The sequence below is a fragment of the Melozone crissalis genome, unplaced genomic scaffold (assembly GCF_028551555.1).
Source record: "Melozone crissalis strain CALT ecotype California unplaced genomic scaffold, PUWL_Pcris_2 ptg000081l_1, whole genome shotgun sequence".
Taxonomy (NCBI): domain Eukaryota; kingdom Metazoa; phylum Chordata; class Aves; order Passeriformes; family Passerellidae; genus Melozone; species Melozone crissalis.
In genome coordinates, this window is record NW_026535858.1 from 7,981,593 (window position 1) to 7,999,973 (window position 18,381).

The following is an 18,381-nucleotide window of genomic DNA, read 5'->3' on the forward strand; positions in this document are numbered from 1 at the left end:
ACAGATTAATATTTTTCTTTCTTACCACTGGTTTTGTTTATGGGAATACCTGTTCTTTGTGATCTTGAACATGAACACACAGAGCTAGAAAGGATTCCAGACTCAGTGCCCATCATGCTCCTGCAAACAGCCATCTCCTGTAGTCAGCATGAATTTATTCAGCTTCAGTTTTTTGCACTGATTATGTAACTGAGAAGGCTGCTATAGAATTTAATGTATCCCAAGCAATGAGGGACTTGCTCTAGATTTGTAGCCTAACTCTGTTCATGGCCAGCTTTACCTTCTTGATCCTGTAATGCTGAACTTCTCAGTTCAAAGAGCTTGTTTTTCCATCCACCATTTGTGTGTCCACTCCTTGATATAGACAAAAAAACAGCTGTAATTTGTCAGCCTTTATTTGTTATGATAGAAAGGGGAACATCTCTTGATCTCAGTGAGTTGGCTCTGTAGTACCTTTGTCCTCCACATCACTTGTCTGTGCCATCACCTTCTGAGGCTAAATTAACCTCACTGTAAAAGTACTGTTTGAGTTCTGCTCTGATTTCTGAGTTTCTCTGAGTTCTGCACAGCCTTCTGAGCTGTGCTGTGCAGTGTCTGACATGAAAAGCTTGGCACTCACCATTTAGCTGGGTCTGTTCTGCCAGAGGTGAGAACCATGATATTTCTCTTCATTACCATGAATTTTTAAGAGTAGAAAGACTTGGTAATGTTCTAAACCCAGTTGTTTTTTGCTTGCATGTCTGATTCTGGAGGTCCAATGATTGCCAGATAAATATTTGCTGCAGGGACTGCAGCTGCTGTAGTTGACAGATCTTGCTGTCCCCCCAGGCTTTGTTTCCTGGAGTTCCAGTGGGAGAAAGGGGCTTGTACCTAGGGCAGCAGCAACCAACAAGGTGCCTACCTTATGCTTTATCCTATTATTGCTGCTACTAAATGTTGGATTTGTCAGCTGTTTAGATGGTCTGGGGAAAAGCCCAAAGATGGCCTTGGGCCCCCGGGTTCGAAAGGACGAGAGGAAGCTTCAGATTTGTTCTTGGTCTTGGTGTTTATTAATTGCTTATCTAAAAGATTTTCTCTTGGCCTGACAGAGTTCTGCTCAGCAGTCAGCCATGGGCACACACTGAAAGCCCCTGGGGCGGTCACCTATCTTTATACCCGGAGTTACGTATACAATATTTATCATTTTTCTCCAATACCCTCTACCCATATTAACCAGTGTTCCCCTAGTAAGGTCCAATCCCGGAGTGCCAACTCCACCACAGAAGATGGAGGCTTAGAGGAAGAAGAAGAAGGAGAAGGGCACGCCCCAATCCCTCCATCTTGCCTCTCTAGACCCCCCTGTACAGGGATCTTAAACCCTGTATCTCACACTCCAATTAACTTGTCCCTTCACCATTCACCCCAGTGAAATCCTCCCGTCCTCATACTGATGTCATCTCCCATGTGGGATCAAAGTCCAGCCACCAGACATCTCTGGCAACATTCCAGGACTCCCGAGCCCCCCAGGGGGGGTCTTGTTCACCCTGCACCCCAGTTCTGAGAGACTGAGATCCCACAACTAAAGTCCAAAATAATTTGAATGTTTGGGGAGGGATAATGATTGATAATGGCATGGGGATCCTGTTAAACCTATAGTCTCAAAAAGCTGTTATTTTTTGCAGAAAAGTTGTTCTTTCTGTCAGTAAGACAGCCATCCTTGGAACAAAATTACAGATTTTTTTTTAATGGATTTGTTCAAACATGGGTCTATCTATTATGCAAACAATCTAAGAGTCTTTTCCATGATTTATCAAATAGCTTTTAAATGTAGTTAAAACTTGATTGCTGGTTTCACTTGCAGTTTTCTAAGCAGACACTCTGCTCAAAGCTTTGCCTGTGTTATATTCCTGTCCTAGCTTCATCCTCAGCTTAAGAAGAGTGGGCAAGAGTAGAAGTTTTAGTGCAAATCAGGCAGGTGCTGTTGCTGGCATCTGAGCTGCAACACCAGTTAGGCTCACCTGAGACAGTCGGTGAGGCATGAGAGTTTTGAAGTCCAAATCTATTTTGGTGCCATACTGTTGTTACCAATAATGTAACAACATTTTCAGTGCTGGAAAATGTTTCTGTTAGAAGAGCTTTGTATGGAGATAATGGTATTGATCCTGTTAAAATTTGCTGTCTGTTCTGTTTGATGGCATTGCTGATATAATGTAATAAGGGCTATTATAGATCAGCAAGAACAACATTGCTATGAAACAACATGTGCAGACTTTTATCAGGAAAATCTGCTTTATTTGAATACTGAAAAATAGTAAATTCTGTTTAACTGTTTGGTTTTTTTTTCACTACACAGAAGTTCAGTACAACAATGTCCACCCCAGAAAAGAAGGTCTCACAGAAGATTGGTTTGCGGCTTCGGAACCTGCTCAAGCTGCCCAAAGCTCACAAGTGGTGCATATATGAATGGTTCTATTCAAATATAGATAAGTATGTTTGCTTTGTATAATTACCTCTTATTAGGGCAGGAACATGGAATTTTCTAAAATTCAGCTGCATAGTTCCATATATTGGTTAGATATTCCAATTTATTCTTAAATTACTAATTATGGAAAGCTGTTTTGTTTGGTGGTGGTGGTGGGTGTTTTTTCTAATGAGCAATGTATGTGCTCTTGGTTCTTTGCAACTACCAACTTTAGAAAGTCTTCTATAGAAAGCCTGCCTTCATGGATGTAATTTTCTTTTTATCACCTCTGCCTCTACCAGATACCAGATTTTATTCATAATGCTTTTAGCATCTGAAACATGAAGATATCAGAACTCTTAGACTTTTCTGAACTTTTGCATCAGTGCTATACAGAGGAGATAGGAAGGACACTGCTTCTTCATAAAGTGCTGCTTTCCTAAAAGGTGTAAATGTTGATATTAAATATTTTTCCCCATCATCCTGTTTTTATTGTGATCACTAACAGAGCTTCAGGCTGTGATTGTTCAACTCTTGTCCAGATGTCAGCATCCTGCTTGGATCTCATAATGTGTTTCCTGGACTGTTTCTGCAGTTTGTGCCTCAGAGTTTTTGGCACTTGTTCTCTCAATGCCACTATCACAGTGGTGTGAATTGTTTAAAATAAATAATTTCATTTCTAAAATGTAAAAAACATTATTAATCAATGGAATATTAAAACCTACACTGTTTGACTAATAGATTCAACACAAGTATTTAATATTCTAAAGAATGGCTTCAGAGTTAAGCATTATTTTCCTGAATGTACAAACAAAATAATTACTGTTTTTCTTTCCTATTTTGATCACAATTGCTGTAGCTTTTTTTTCTTTAACTGAGAAGGCAGTCATAGCAACAGAAAAACATTTTGGCATATATTCATCAGATGTGGAAAAATTTCATGTCCATTTTAGTTAGTTTTATATTCATCATCTCTAGGATTTAATTCCTTTGAAAGAATTAGTCTTTTCATGCTTCTTCCTCAATTACATGAAAAAAATTAATAACCCCAACTCTGCTTATTTCTAGGAGCAATTTTAATATGTGACATTTTTAATAATGATTTTTGCAACAGACCAAGAACTTTTAGTTTAAAGAATTGTCTACGAAGCTGTAGGTCTATCAGCAGGCTAGAATTTGAGTTTAGCAGGTAATTCTGAAATCCTCTTTGATAGTTACCCATGTGTGCAGGTTGTGGTGGGTTCTCCTTGACTAGACCAGGTGCTCATCAAAGCTGTTGTGTCACTCCTTAGTTGGACACAGGAGAAAAAATTTAACAAAAGGGTCAAAGGATGGATAAGCACCGGGAGAGACCACACCACTTACTGCCAAGGGCAAAACAGACTCAGTTTTGGAAATTAGTTTAATTTATTGGCAATCAAATCAAAGTAGGATAATATCACCAACTGGGATCTATGTACAAATCACAAATGGGACTGGGAACGTGCTTTCAGCTGTTTTATTTTTCAGCATCAGTCTCATTACATGATTATGACAATGGGAAGATGCCACCAGCTCACATCCCAGGCAGCAGACAAAGAACTTAATGTTACAACTCACTTTATAAGATTTTTGACCAATCACACAAAGCAAAAGCACATTGACAGTAGTTCTACCCAATCACCATAAGCACAGGTACCTTTGGTTAAAACAATGCTTGTGTATTTTGAATACAATACTTACTGGTAAGCCTTAAAACACAATGCACAGAGCTCCATTATTAAGCTTCAAACTTCCTAATATCTTGCTAGATAAACTTTTCTGCAGCTTAGAGAGTTATTCTAGACAAGCATTAATACACAGACCATTGTTCTATTTGTCCTTGCTTTTCTATTTTTTAAATAAATTTTCTGCTGAAAAATTTTCCTGCCACACCCTCCTTTGGGCATCCACCTGCTCCAACATGGGGCCCTCCATGGGCTGCAGGGACACAGCTGCTTCACCCTGGTCTGCAGAGCAATCTGTGCTCTGGTCCCTGACCTTGGCTGGGTGGCTGCAGAGCGTTTCTCTCAGACACTCCTGCAGCTCTGTCCTGCAGCAGTGGCACAGGGTTTTTTCCCCTTCCTCACTGCATTATTTCATAGGCACAACCACCATCACTGGTGGGTTCAGCCTTGGCCAGGGGTGGCTCCACCTTGGAACCACCTGGTGGTGGTTCTGTGGGATATGGGAGAAGCTTCCAGCAGCTTCTCAAAGAAGCCACCTCTGCCAGAACCCCCCTCTGCCAGAACCCCCCTCTGCCAAAACCCCCCTCTGCCAAAACCTTTCCTTGCAAATCTAATACAGCTTGCAATGCCCATAAGATATTAAGATATTATAACATAGTTTACTAAAACACTGCATATCTTTGGAAGGAAAACTTTGATACATCTTGTTTGGAGTGATATGATCCAGGCTTAATGAGAAGCTTAAAAAAGTTTAAATCATAGAGCTATCAACTGACAAAATACGGCTCATACAAATCTCTGAATATTTTAATCAAATTATTGCATCCAAAATTGAAATAATCAAATAAAATGCCATGTCTGCTATAAGTTTTTGAAATATTTTTATTTCTACAGCTGTCATCTGTGGTTATTAGATTATTGAAGCTGATTCAGTTGAATTCTCTATATCCTGCTGCAGTGGAATGTTTTCTGTAAAATCCCATTGATTTTGGGTCTCCAGAGAGTTCTGAAGTGCTGCTTACTACCACAGTGATCACAGGCCCTCCTGTGCAATCCACAGATGCACCTGTGATTTGCTTCCACCATTTTCCAGAGCCTCCAATCTTGTGGATGCTGTGGATTTAGAGTTTGCCTGCTTGAGGACAAGAGTTAGTAAGAATAATCAAATATAGATTCTCTTAAAAAAAAAAAAAAAAGAGCTAAATAGTTATTCTTTATATAGATATCTTCTGTTAGCAATAGTCAATATGGATAAAATGATACTGTTGTATCCCCTTCTGTGTCTGTTTCCTGAGCCTCATTGCTCATTCTTTTTATTTTCCTTTTCACTTTGTGCTGCAGCTGCAGATCCTCCTACTGCAGAACTATTCTATTCTATTCTTGCCTGTGTTTCCTTGTATCTGTGCACCTTTCCTCTCTGCTGCCACCCCAGACACTCAGCTGAAAGCAGTGCTGCTTCCAAGGTCCTCTTTGTTCTGTGCTGGGGTGTATTCCCCTCCAAACCCCAGTGCCCTGCACAGAGTGCAGAAAAGCAGCTTTCCCCAGGATGCAGTTCTCCTTTTGTTCTTGCCAGGAGGGATCTATTCCAGTTGCACAGAGTCTTTTATGATTAACCTTCTATTAGATGGGCATATCTGCTGCTGCTCCCTTGTCTCCTCAGCCTAAGAAGGATGTGGTACTACAAAGAAAAAAGGCAGTCATAAAACAGAGCTAGAGATGGGTCATAGCATCAGAGAGAAATTGCTCAGTTGTGCAGGTCTGTTCTCTGAACTGTCACTTCTCTCACACTCATCCTGAGCTTCACCATGGACTCATGGGGTGCTTCAATAGAAGTCTCCCCTGTACAGCTGCAGAGAATGATGAGTTGGTTCAATTTCCTGTATTTTGGAAACTTCTGTTGAGAATCTGAGTTACAAGTGAATGAATTGATGATAAAAGGTACTGTGTCTGTCTCTCAGTACCATATTGTCCTTCCCTTTATTCTCAATATTTCACTCTCTGGTTTCCTTCAGTGTGTTGCAGTATCCTCATGACACTGAGCTGACTCTGCTGAAGTTTCATTTTGTGACTTTTTATCCATTATAGAGCAGGATGAATTTATGTGTATTTCTCTGTAGATCCTAGAGAAAGGAGCATTTTTCAGTGATAGAAAGAGTCAAAGAACAATAGTCCTGGAAACTTTCTGATTTTGTTTTTGACTGAATTAAAATTGTTCTTTGAATAGAAGTGTCTTGTTCATATGACTAATTTATATTAATATTTTTAAATTTGTTTCTGATGATGGATGTTTTTTGGAATCTTGTGACAGAAGTTTACTTAGTGTGGTTAACACAGGACTAATTATGTTTCAACAGGCCACTATTTGAAGGAGATAATGATTTCTGTATATGCCTGAAAGAATCTTTTCCAACTTTGAAAACCAGAAAATTGACAAGAGTAGAATGGGGGAAAATCAGGCGATTAATGGGAAAACCACGGAGGTAATTTTTCTTTCTTTTCTTTCAGTTGTTACTTACATGTAGTTTTGATGTTACTGAAATTATTCCTTGTAAAAAAATTTGCAATCAAATAGTAGAACAAAACAATATCTTCAAAGGAGTAAAACTGATTGTATTGAGGTGTTCTTTGAGCACCTCTGTCCCTCATACACCCTATTCCTGAAATGCATATGTCCATGTAGTTTTCTTGAGTCTATGGTTGAAATGTTCTCTTCCCACTCCAGATAACTAAATGTCCAAGCTTTAACTGATGTGTTAAAGTTCTTCTTGTATCTTCTATACTGCAGTGCTTCCTGGTCTGGAAGAGCTGGCCAATTTTTCACTGAGGTTTTTTTTTTCTGTCTATAACCAGCTCTTCTTGGGGAAAACAAGTGTACATTTTCACCTCATTTATTTTATTATTTTTTTAAACCATTTTATAGATCCTCAGCTTTTCTTAGAGTGGCTATCAAGACAGAGAAGAAATGAAGTTACCCATTAAGTATTGTCCATTGTAGAGAAGAAGGTAGAATTTAATGAAGGACATAGGTTTTTTTCTATTTTAGAATTTTTAATTCTTAAACCCTCTGATTAAGCTCAGCCTTTACACAAAACCTACACAATTTAGCCTAGAGAAGGCTAAAGGGAGGATCTCATTTTGTACATAAATATATGAAGGGAAGGTATAGAGAAGATAGGGCCAGGTTTTTTATCCAGCATTATCTGGAGACAGGAAAAGAGGGAACAGGCACAGGTGAGGTGGTAGAATCTCCATCCTAAGATGTACTCAAAGACCCTCTGGATGTTGTTCTGGGAAGCCTCCTGGAGCTCCTTCTGCTGGAAGGGTTGGAGGAGATAACCTCCAGAGTCCTTCCAAATTTGACCATCTGTCATTCTATAAGTAGTGTTTCATAAATTATTCAACCTTTCATTTCTGTAAATGCAAACACTAAGGCACTGGATCCATTTCTTCATATGGAATATATTTCTGAATGTATTCACTGAATTCATTTCTTCATAGATGACTGAGTCAGGTTGTATTTTGCATGATGGAGACCATTTCATCTTCTGTACCTGCAAACAGCATAAGTAAAAATTGTCAGTCAAGGGAAGGCAGCAGAACCAGTTTGAAAATAGCTCCTCTAGGAAAGATGTTCCTGTAATTTGAGTTTAACTTTGCTTTTCATTCCTTTGTTGTCATGCTTCCTACTGAGAGAGAAATGGTGGAGGTTAAGTCAGCAATTTCTCATTTGACTTTTGCCAAAAGTGTTACCTCTCTAAAAGATCAGCTTGCCTCATTCAGCAGCTCTGGTGGAGCATTGGTAAAACTTCAGAGTCTTGGAATGGTTTGGGTTGGAAGGGACCTTAAAGATTGTCTGGTTCCAGCAGGGGCTGGGGTCAGGGGATGCCCTGGGCAGGAACCTTGTCTACATCAGATTGCAAAACCCCATCCAACTTGGTGGGCTGCAAATTTCCTTTTGTTTTTCAGGGGTTCTTTGGGTTGGTTTTTTTCCTTTTATCTTTTTAAGCTATGGAGAGAGTGATTTTTGGGTTTGATTTGGGTTTTTTTTTGTTCAACCATAATAGAGTTATTTTTTTAAAAAAGAGAGACTCATGCCAAAGGAACCAAAGGTCTAAATAGGCAGGAAATTGTTTTATCTGAATTCTGAAGTAGAAGCAATTGACTGCATAAAGAGTGTGATTGTTAATGCAAACTTTGGGTTACTGCTTTACAGCAACATAAAATAAGCATTCCTGTTTGCTTTTTATTTCTATACTAGTATTTTTTTAAATTATGGTAGTCTCTTTCAAGATGTCAAGAGTGTTCTTTGGCCTTAGTTTTAAAATACTTTGAATTATTCTAAATAATTTAAATGCTTTTTCAAGATGATTTTAATCTTCCTCTAGAGCAAAGATTTTTTTATTTTACCATTCTTTTAAAAATTTCTTTGTCCTCATCATATGGAGGCAAACTGTCAACACTGATATCTCCCCATGAGAGACTAAAAATAAATAATTAAGACATTTTGCAGCCACAGTGTTGATGGCAGAGGATAATAGTGTCTCTGTGATGGTTATGCACATGGTTGTCACCTTTTTTTTTTGTTTTGTTTAAATATATTGTAGTATTTTCTTATGTCTGCTGCTACCTTAAATGTCCTATCACACATCAACAGTGTGTTTGATTGGCACAGCAGTATTCTTCATGAGAGCCTGCAAAGCTTGTAAGATTCCTGTAGACTGTGGGAAAAGATATGCTCCAGGAAAAGGAAGAGGTAATAGTTAGTTTTGTGTACTCTGTCAACTTAATTTGGCTTGTCAAACAGCAGTGGATATGAATTGAGCTTAGATCTGCTTGTCCTGCCACTACATGATGGTGGTGATTCCTGTTAGTTCAAATTCTCACAAGCAAGGTTAAAACTGAGAAGAATGTTCAACCTCTTCAGAAGTCTCTACAGAAAACTAATGTGTTTGCAATTTTGATCTGTGCCATAGTTTTTAATCTTCATTTTTTCATAGGATGGCATGAAGATAACCTTTTTTAAATGCATTTGGGTAACGCTGGGTTGAAGGTTTCCTTTAACAGAAACCAGAAATATATTGCAAGTACTTTCTACCTCCATAGTTACAGCATTTGGGACAGAGACTTTTTAAGACCATCTGAGCTATCAGTAAAACAGTGTTGCTGTTGTAGGGACCTTCCAAGGTCAGTGATTAGTATATCAGCATTTGAATTTGTATTTCTAAGACCACAAGTCAAAAAACATCAGGTGACATTTGCTGTTCCTAGTGCAAGACCCTGGACATTATTAGAGGGACTAATACAAAGTCTGTATTGCTTTTTTTCTTTTTTTGCCTGTTTTGTTGTCTCACTGTGGTTAGCCATTTTTCTCCTCAATGGACTTGAAAAGCTCTGACCTGCATTTTGCAACTTGATATTCACAGACCACTGCAAGCATTATTTCACATTATTTCATTATTTCAAGCATTATTTCAACCTGTTCCTCCCCAGTAGTAAATATGAAGTCAATAAATGAGAATATCCAAGTAAACTCTTCCTGAATTTGCCAACCACTGTCCCTCTCTATGTCTGCCACATCCCTTCCCAGATATTTTAATTTCCTAAGAGGAGCACTGGAACAGTACCTAATTCCAGGTAAACACATTCTGCTCTTCAGTGCTAAACTGGTGAGTGGGACACACACCTGCAGCCTCAGTCTACAGCAGAATTTCTAGGCTATACAAAAACTAGACAATACAAAGTGGTGATTTTTGTGCTGATAGTGGTTGTAAAGCCTCAAATGGAAGCCTTCAGTGCAGTGCATGTCTGCATTACCTGACAAAAGTACCTCACAGCTGCAGTTCATTCTTGTTTGTGTTTTTCTCCCATGTCTTGCTTAGGACTAGGATCTCATTGTGGTAACACTGGGAGAAAACAGGTGGCCTGTGCCCCATATAATAACTTAGAAAACATTTATAAGATAAGAGGCAAGTGATGTGTGCATATAGAGTGTGAAAGTGCTGGTCAGTGTGAAACAAAATGGTCTCAGCATCCTGGCACCTCAGTGCTCACAGTCTTCTTGTGCACAATGCCAGGAAGAGAAATCATGGACAACACTGAAAGGGCTTTGTGGAGCTCTCCCAGTGAGGGGAACACAGAAGAAAACCTAAGAATGTTTGTTTCAGCATATAATAGGAGAGTAGTAGAAGCAGATTTGGAAAAAGGAGCTGACTTCTTAGTAGTACTAGGTTGGAGATGAGTGAGGAACATCTTGAAGGGATTTAAGTCAGAAAATAATTTGTAGCGTAGTGGAGGGAACCATCAACAGAGTTGACAATGTCTTCTAAAATAACTTGATAAAATAGAATTTATTGATCAGTAATCAATATATAACTGTATGAGTTCCAGAGAAAAGGTTTGATCTGCATCTGACTGCAGTAAAGCAATTAGCAAAGGTGGCAAATTATTTATCAAATAACTTTCTGCAATCAGGCAGACTTAAAATAACATTTGTGCATCTTTTTAAAATTACTTCTTTCTTTGACACAAGAATGAAGACTTTTTAGTAAGGAATGAAAGATAGGATTGAGTCCTTAATGTCTTTTTTCTTATCTCCATCATGAATCTTGCCTATTCAGTAGGTTAGAAATGAAAATTAATACAAAGCAAGCACTTTAGGAGTGAGCCTTCCATCTTTTAGATTGCATTTTAAGAAGAACTCTCCCCCCAGAACGGAGAAGGGCACTACTACAGATGATCTGATTTTTACACAGTAGCCCAAGATCAAATAAACTTTGACTATGATCAATCTCAGAACAGTTCATCAGAGATTTTGGGGCTGAGCTGTGCTTTGCAGAGCTGCAAGGAGATGAGACAGAGAAGTGCCATTTATGTGCTGAGTCTGGTGCCTTGTCATACTCAGTTAGCTTAATTGAGCTAATGAGCAGATGTGAGAGGGATCTCCTGTGTATCAGTGAGTGCTGGCAGCCAGGGCACTCACAGGACACCCTCCTCAGTGCATTGAACTGGCATCCAGAGCAGACTGGGCAGCTTTAGCTTTGTTGTGACCCTAGATGGATCCTTATAAGCAGAAAAAAACCCTAAAAAGTTGTGCTCTTTAGATACACCACTGCAACAGCTACTATTCCTGAGTATTGTTTTAAAATAGACTCTTATTTTAAGGGTGAGAATTCTGAGGAGTAAGCTTGTCTAAATGTATTAAACAAGATTTTTTTTTTCTCTTGAGCACATCATCCCAAGCTCTTCCATTTTCTCACAGTGATTCTTTAAACAGTGCCTATTTATTTGATGTGCCTTCACATATATGTTTTGAGTGATTAATTTAAGTATAATATATTTTTTATCTAATGAAATTACAGGTGTTCCTCTGCATTCTTTGAGGAAGAGAGGTCAGCATTAAAACAGAAGCGACAGAAAATCAGACTCTTGCAGCAGAGGAAAGTTGCAGATCTTTCACAGTTCAAAGATCTTCCAGAAGAAATTCCATTACCACTTGTAATAGGAACAAAAGTTACAGGTAAATTCTTAAAAACAAACAAAATAAGCAGCCAAGTGTATTTTGTAAAGATTTTAGTTAAGTCATAATCCACTTAGTGCACATAATTATAATAGATGTAAAACATCAGAATTGTATCAGTTTTTTGTTAGTTCACTGAGAAGGTGCTTGTGAAGATTAGGTGGTGTTTTTGAGACACTGATAAGGTTTAGAGGTGCAAACTTAGTATGACTGATTATTTCTGCTGTTAAACTTGTAGGATTTCTTACATGTCTAGGGTATCACATTTTGGAGAGAGGGAGATGCTTAATTTTAAAATTCTGAGTGTTGTCTGAGTTTCAAATCTGACCTAATATAAACTTGAATTTTATTTTTCCATAAATAGAAAACTACCTGTTTTGAAACAGATATACAATTGGTATTGCAGTGTAGTTGGATGTGTCTGCTGAACATGACATTGCCTTGCTAAAAAACCTTACACATAACTGAGGGAGGAATATTATGGAAAACATTCCACAGATTTTATGAAAATTTCAGTTCCTTCCTCCTGTCTGATTTTGGTCCAGGTGCTTTTCACTTCAGCATCTCCTATTCAAGCCACAACTGTTCATTGCATTTTTTGTGTTGAACACCACTGCCCTCAGCTCTTGCTGAAGAGCAGACATGCACCACTCTGCCTCTCCTCACTCTCCTAGACCTGTATCTTTCCACACTTTTTTTTTTTTGCTAAACATGCAGTCATCAGAGGAGGGATTCAGAGAGAATTGCTGTGCAAAATCATCTGGAAATTGACTTTTGCCTGCAAAATCTGTCTGTCAGAAGGTACAAAGAAACAGTGAGAGTTTCTTTGACATGAGTGTAGTGCTAAGGATTAGATTTGAGAAATATTTAACCTTCAAACTTAAATTTGGTAACAAATATGGTAATATTTCTATTACATACTTTTTTCTGGGTTTGCTATTTTCTTTTTTTCATTTAATATGCAGCTTTCTTAGTATACCTACAAAGAATTATTTGCAAAAGATGTAATAAATCTGGTTTTGTTATTTGTATCATAGCATTGTAATGTTTGGTTTCTTCTTGTCCTGTTGTTGTTTTCAGCCCGTTTGCGAGGTGTCCACGATGGTCTCTTCACTGGACAAATAGATGCTGTAGACACTCTTAATGCCACCTACAGGGTGACTTTTGACAGGGCAGGCCTTGGAACACACACAGTCCCAGATTATGAAGTTCTTGTGAGTATTAATGACACATTCTAAAAGTAGCTGTAATAAGAAAATGAAATTTTAAGAATCTACAATGATATGCCTTAATCAAAAATAAGAAATTACACCCAGGTGATATTGTCATAAAGTAGAAACGGGCATAACAGATGCATGGGAAATTCCAGGTAATAAAATTTTACTGTTTATGGTTTTACAAAACATGATAACCCTCTATGATTAAAGCAAAATGGCTCAGGGTGGAATAATTTACTAGACCAGCTATTGTAGACTGTTAAAACAGCCTGAGTTCAATATGAAGAAATAAAATGAGTGCTATAGGATCCCAGAGAGAATTCTGCAATGAGATCCTGCCAGGATTTGCAGAAAATATTCAAGAAAACCCTGGCCCTTTGTGATTTGCTGAAGTCAGGAAAGGCCTGTGGGAGTTGCAAACAAGTACTATGAGTTGATTGAACTTGATTTTGGAATTTCTTGTGCTAATGAAGCTACCTGGGAGGATGTTATTTTGGTCAAACAATTGGAGATTATCTCCCAGCTCCTAGGCTTTGTTCCTGCCAGGCGGTCCAGCCTAGGCTGCAAGATTTCTGGAGGACTTCACTTTCTTTTGTGTCTTGTGTGATGTTGGATCTACATAATTCTTCTAGTCTCTGTCATTGTCACTATAGGACACAAAAATAACATGACACACACACACACTGCTGTTTTCAAGGCAAAAAAAGGGAAGTTTATTTTCTGACTCCAACATTTATAGATTGCCAAAAGTGACAGTGGATTGGAGGGTGACAGTGCCACCTCTCCAATGACACTGGACAAACCAACAGTCCATCAAATTTCTCCTCCTCCATAAAAGAATGCAAAACAATAAGTTATTACAGAAAGTGTGTGAGAAAGTTTGTTACAAGAATGTAAACATCAGAAAGCTTAGAAAATCTTTAAAAATCAAGGCGATGCTGTCATGGTCTGAGTTTGGATCCGCTGCTGAGTTCCTGTTGTGATTTGCCTGCCAGTGGCATTTTTGGAAATTTTCATGCAGCTTTTATTTGATGTGATAAATAAACAGGGATAAAACTTTGAAAACTCCTAGACCAAAAGCAAAACATTCATCCTTTCCTGCCGCTGGGTTGGGGTGTGGATAGGCACAGCTAGTCCAGATCCCAGAAATAAATTAATTACATGTTCCAAAAGGTTAAAAATGAATCAGACACTGAAGTATATCCTCCCTTTGCCTTTCCCTGTCCCTGTGTGGCAGAGTAATGAGCCCCATGAAACCATGCCAATCGCTGCCTTCGGACAGAAACAGCGGCCCTCGCGCTTCTTCATGACTCCTCCCCGATTGCCCTACACCCCCTCTCTCCAGTCTCCAATCACAGTAAGTTGCTTTCCTCAACTGCTGTTCATCACCAAAATGTTTTTTGGATACTTGAAGCTGTTACCTTAAAAAGTTTTGGAGATCAGTTTTCTGACCTTATTTAGCATTATCAAAATTTTAGCAAAACCCTCTAAAAAGAAAATACTTATTTAGGTGTTTTATCCTTTATAGGACAGTGATCCTTTATTAGGACAATCTTCATGGAAAAACAAAATTTCAGGCACAGATAGTGAAACACTAGGAGGCTTTCCAGTAGAATTCCTCATTCAAGTGGTAAGTATTAACTGCAGCTCTTAATTTTGTTGTTTATTGTCCTTTTGTGTTTATTCTGCCAATTCTTCTGTGATTCAATGACCTTCTGTTAATTTATGACAAGTATGGTAATAGTCAAATTAACTTTTGAAGATATGTTAATTTTTGTTATTTGTTTTTATTTTGTTTTATCTAAATTTTCTCACTTGTTTATAACCTTTGAAATATGCTGCTTTTCAGACCACGGAGGTCCTCAAAAGTGTCTTATTTTCCCAGATCTACCATTTTATTTTTTTAAAAAGTATTATTTGTACTTGCAGACTCGAAGACTTCTTTATTTATTTAAAATATAGTTACATTGTGGAAAGAACATTTGCTTATATGCATTATCAGATATATTTTATGTTATATAATGTTCTACTCTCTTGGAGAAGTAACACTCATTTCCATGCAAGCAAACATTCATTTTATAGATAACACTACATAGAAAATCCTTTTTTCTTCACCTTTGTGAAATAATTTCTCAGAGGTTTTTGTGTACTAGTTCAGAAGAGCACAGACAAGTCATGTTAGGAAGCTGAGGTTCACTGAATGTTAAAACACACTGAAGCATTTTCCAGGATGGTGGAGGAATGTAATTGCTCATGTTGGCTTAGCTTAAGATCAGTGATTGAAGTCTTTAACAAGGAAAGCAGTTTTGAACATGCCAAAGGAGATTGGAATGATTCATGTTTAAAATACTAAGAACTGAGAAAGGAAATGCCTCTCAGATTTTAAAGTCTGTGTAATTGGTCAAAAGAATAAATTTGTGTCAGAAGCTCACATGACACACTAACATTTGGGCCATTCAACATAATGAATTTTGTTTGACAGCATCATCTATTCAGCTTTTTTAGAGGAAACTTGTATGAAGCTGATTTTGAAAAAGGTGGCATGGCATCCAGCTTAGCTAAGAAAATTTAAAATAGATGTAGTTTTCCAAAAGATTAATTGTGGGAAAATTGAAATACACAAAAGATACAGTGTTTATGCAGCTAAACTGTATCTGCAGCTGTTTGAGTCACTGAGTATGATCAGTGAGACTTGGTAACTAAGGTGTATTGAGCTTTACCTCTACTTAGAACATCAAATTATGTGTTTATGCTATTGTTTCTGCATTTGAAATATGAAAATGTGTGATTTGTCAGTCACGTGTGGCTGTATGTTACTACTCAGTATAAGGAAATCTGAGTTTTACAAGTATAGGCCTCTTGCAAATGGTGGCATTTTACAAAGATACCACATTAATATGTATTTTGGCTTGAGGATTTTCAAAATGCTTTGAACAAAATCAATCCACAGGTTTTTGGTGTTTGTCTATTTGAGCAACAACAAAGAATCACAGGGTTTAAACATTTATTGAAGGACTTGAAGCATTCTTTGTAAGAATCAATTTTTTAATTGGAAGTTGTAGGAGGTACTGAAATTTGGTGTTGTGCAATACATAAAGCTGGTGAATGCTGATTATTGATTGTGCTGTATTCACCAGATGTATTTTTATGTTAAGGGCTGCTGCTCAGGATGGTTTTTTAGCCTTTATGATAGACTGGTACTTAAAAAAAGTCAAATCCCTTCTTCTCATTTAATGTTGATTCAGGAAGTAAACGGTCAAAACCAGTTTGATTCTAAGAAAACATTCTTAAAAAATATTGCCAGGCTGTTATTAATAAGACCACAAAGAAAGAATTTTATGGGAAGAATTTTGGACAAAACAGAAAATACAGAGCATACCTCAAATAAGGTTTCAATGCAGCCCTTTATTTCCCTTATCTGAAATTAATTTGGAAGAAGAGGAAGTGAATCCAAAATCACATGCATACAATGATAAATATTAGGGATATTCTCTTTTCCTATAACTTGAAGTTTTAAGCAAACATTGGGAGTTGTAACAACTATTTTAATCATTGTTCTACTCTTAGTTTTTCTAAATCTTTATATTTATTACTTCACGTTACAGTTTGACATCTGAGACTGTGGACTGATGCATTAGAAGACTGGCTCAAAAATTAATATGATATTAAGAATAAAGTCAGCAATAAATGAGTAATTTTTTTTGATCTTTCATGCTTTATTAATTGTGTGATGTATCCTTAAATATTTCACATGCTGTATGACAGGTCAGAATCGATGGATTGAATTTGTACACTCTAGACAGTATTTAAATTTGGAGGACGTTTTCCCAAGTATTCAGCTACAGCTTTTTTTTAAATTTTCCTTCCTCCCTGCTTCCTTTTTTGTTTTGGGGTAAAGAATTCCATTGGAAGGCAGCAGTGTAGGACACAGCAGATGTTGGCAGGGTCGCTGCATGCCCAGTAGAGGGAGTGTGGTGATGCAGCACGGGCACTGCAGTGACCTGGTGCCTGCAGGTGGGGAAAGGAGGGATCTTCCCAAATTAAATGGAAAATGGAACAATCTGAAAATGAACACTCGATTTTTGGCTGTTTTCTCCTTATGAAAATTCTGAAAATATTGCATAGTAAGTTATCACACGCTGCATTTTGAAATGCTCATATTTTATGACTGACAACTGAAATCAGAAGTGAAAAGCTAAACATTCTGGTTGGGTTGTGCCTTCATTAATTTTAATGTGGAAAAGCATTGTAGTAAAAACTTGTTTCCAGTTTATTGAGAAGTATAAATTGCAACAGTAAACAGGATGAGTTATAGTGAAAATGGAGTTGTTAGGTAAGAATTTCTGAAGACAGATAGGGCTAGATTGAATTATAGCATTCACTGGCAGATGAAAATGGAGGTCTATGTAATAAAATGTACCCCTGAGAGAAAGTTGGTGGACATGATAATAGATACAGTGAAAATCCTTGGAATCAGATTATCCTGATCACTGGAATATATCTTGGAGTAAGATGAATATAATAGAAAATTCAAGCTCATCCAATGGAGAACCAGTGCTGTGCATCCTCACACGTGTCTGCACATCAAAGTAGAAGTTAAGCAAATTTGGGGAGCAAATTATATATTCTGCATTAATTTGGGGACTCATCAACTTCATGAAGGAGAAGAATGTGTTGGGCAGTTGCTGGATGGTGATGGCAGCTGAGCTTGACAAGGAACTTGTTGGCAGCAGTGGCAGATGGTGTACAGTGCTTTTCTTCCTCACAGGTGTTTTACTGGCAACATGAACACTTGTGTGGTGTGGTAGAAACTAGATCAGAGAGGCAGGCCAGCTCACAAGTAACAATTTTCAACCTTTTCTTTCTTGCCCCTTCTGAATTTGTTTATTTTGTCATTATCTCTTCTGTGATTGGGTTCTTCATGCAAAATGCAAAGAGCAGAAATGCACGTGCTGTCACTGGGGGACAGCACAGGGACAGAAATGAGCAGCTAGAGTTGGGAGGCTGATAACCCTGAGCCCCTGGCCATGGCTCACCATCCATTCATAAGATGCATCTGGCAAAATATTTGGAGTAGAAAGAGAAATACTGATGTCATTGTACAGGTTTAGTTTCCCAGTGTGTCATTCAGAGTACTGTTACAGGCTTCCTATGCTCACACACAGGAAAGGTGGCAGTGAATGGAAAAAGATAAAAAAGGGTCACAAAAGATTAAAAGATGAAGAGCTCTTTAAGGGAGTGGAGTCTGAAAAGGCTTGGGTTGTGCTTAGTCTGGTGGAAGAACAGTGAAGAAGAGATGCTTTTATTTTCTCTGAATAAACAGGGATAAATAAAAGGAGGGAATACTACATTTAGCTGAAAACCATCTTTGGCTGTTTGGCAATTTCCAACAAATTGCTATGAAGTGAAAAAGAATGCATTTAGCATGGAAGTTCCCAGACTATTCCTCATTAGCTGCAAGAGATCCTGGAACAATTTCCTAATTACAATTTGTGGGGACAA

At 37.9% G+C, this 18,381-nt stretch overlaps 1 protein-coding gene across 1 annotated transcript in view; it reads left to right on the plus strand.

The window, feature by feature from the left end:
* LIN9 (lin-9 DREAM MuvB core complex component) overlaps window positions 1-18,381 on the plus strand; it is a 40,123-nt gene that overhangs the window by 13,803 nt on the left and 7,939 nt on the right. The window contains exons 5-10 of the mRNA XM_054290417.1: window positions 2,333-2,466; window positions 6,501-6,626; window positions 11,505-11,662; window positions 12,743-12,876; window positions 14,117-14,236; window positions 14,408-14,509. Of these exons, the coding sequence (XP_054146392.1) occupies window positions 2,333-2,466; window positions 6,501-6,626; window positions 11,505-11,662; window positions 12,743-12,876; window positions 14,117-14,236; window positions 14,408-14,509 (774 nt within the window). The remainder of the gene's footprint in view (window positions 1-2,332; window positions 2,467-6,500; window positions 6,627-11,504; window positions 11,663-12,742; window positions 12,877-14,116; window positions 14,237-14,407; window positions 14,510-18,381) is intronic.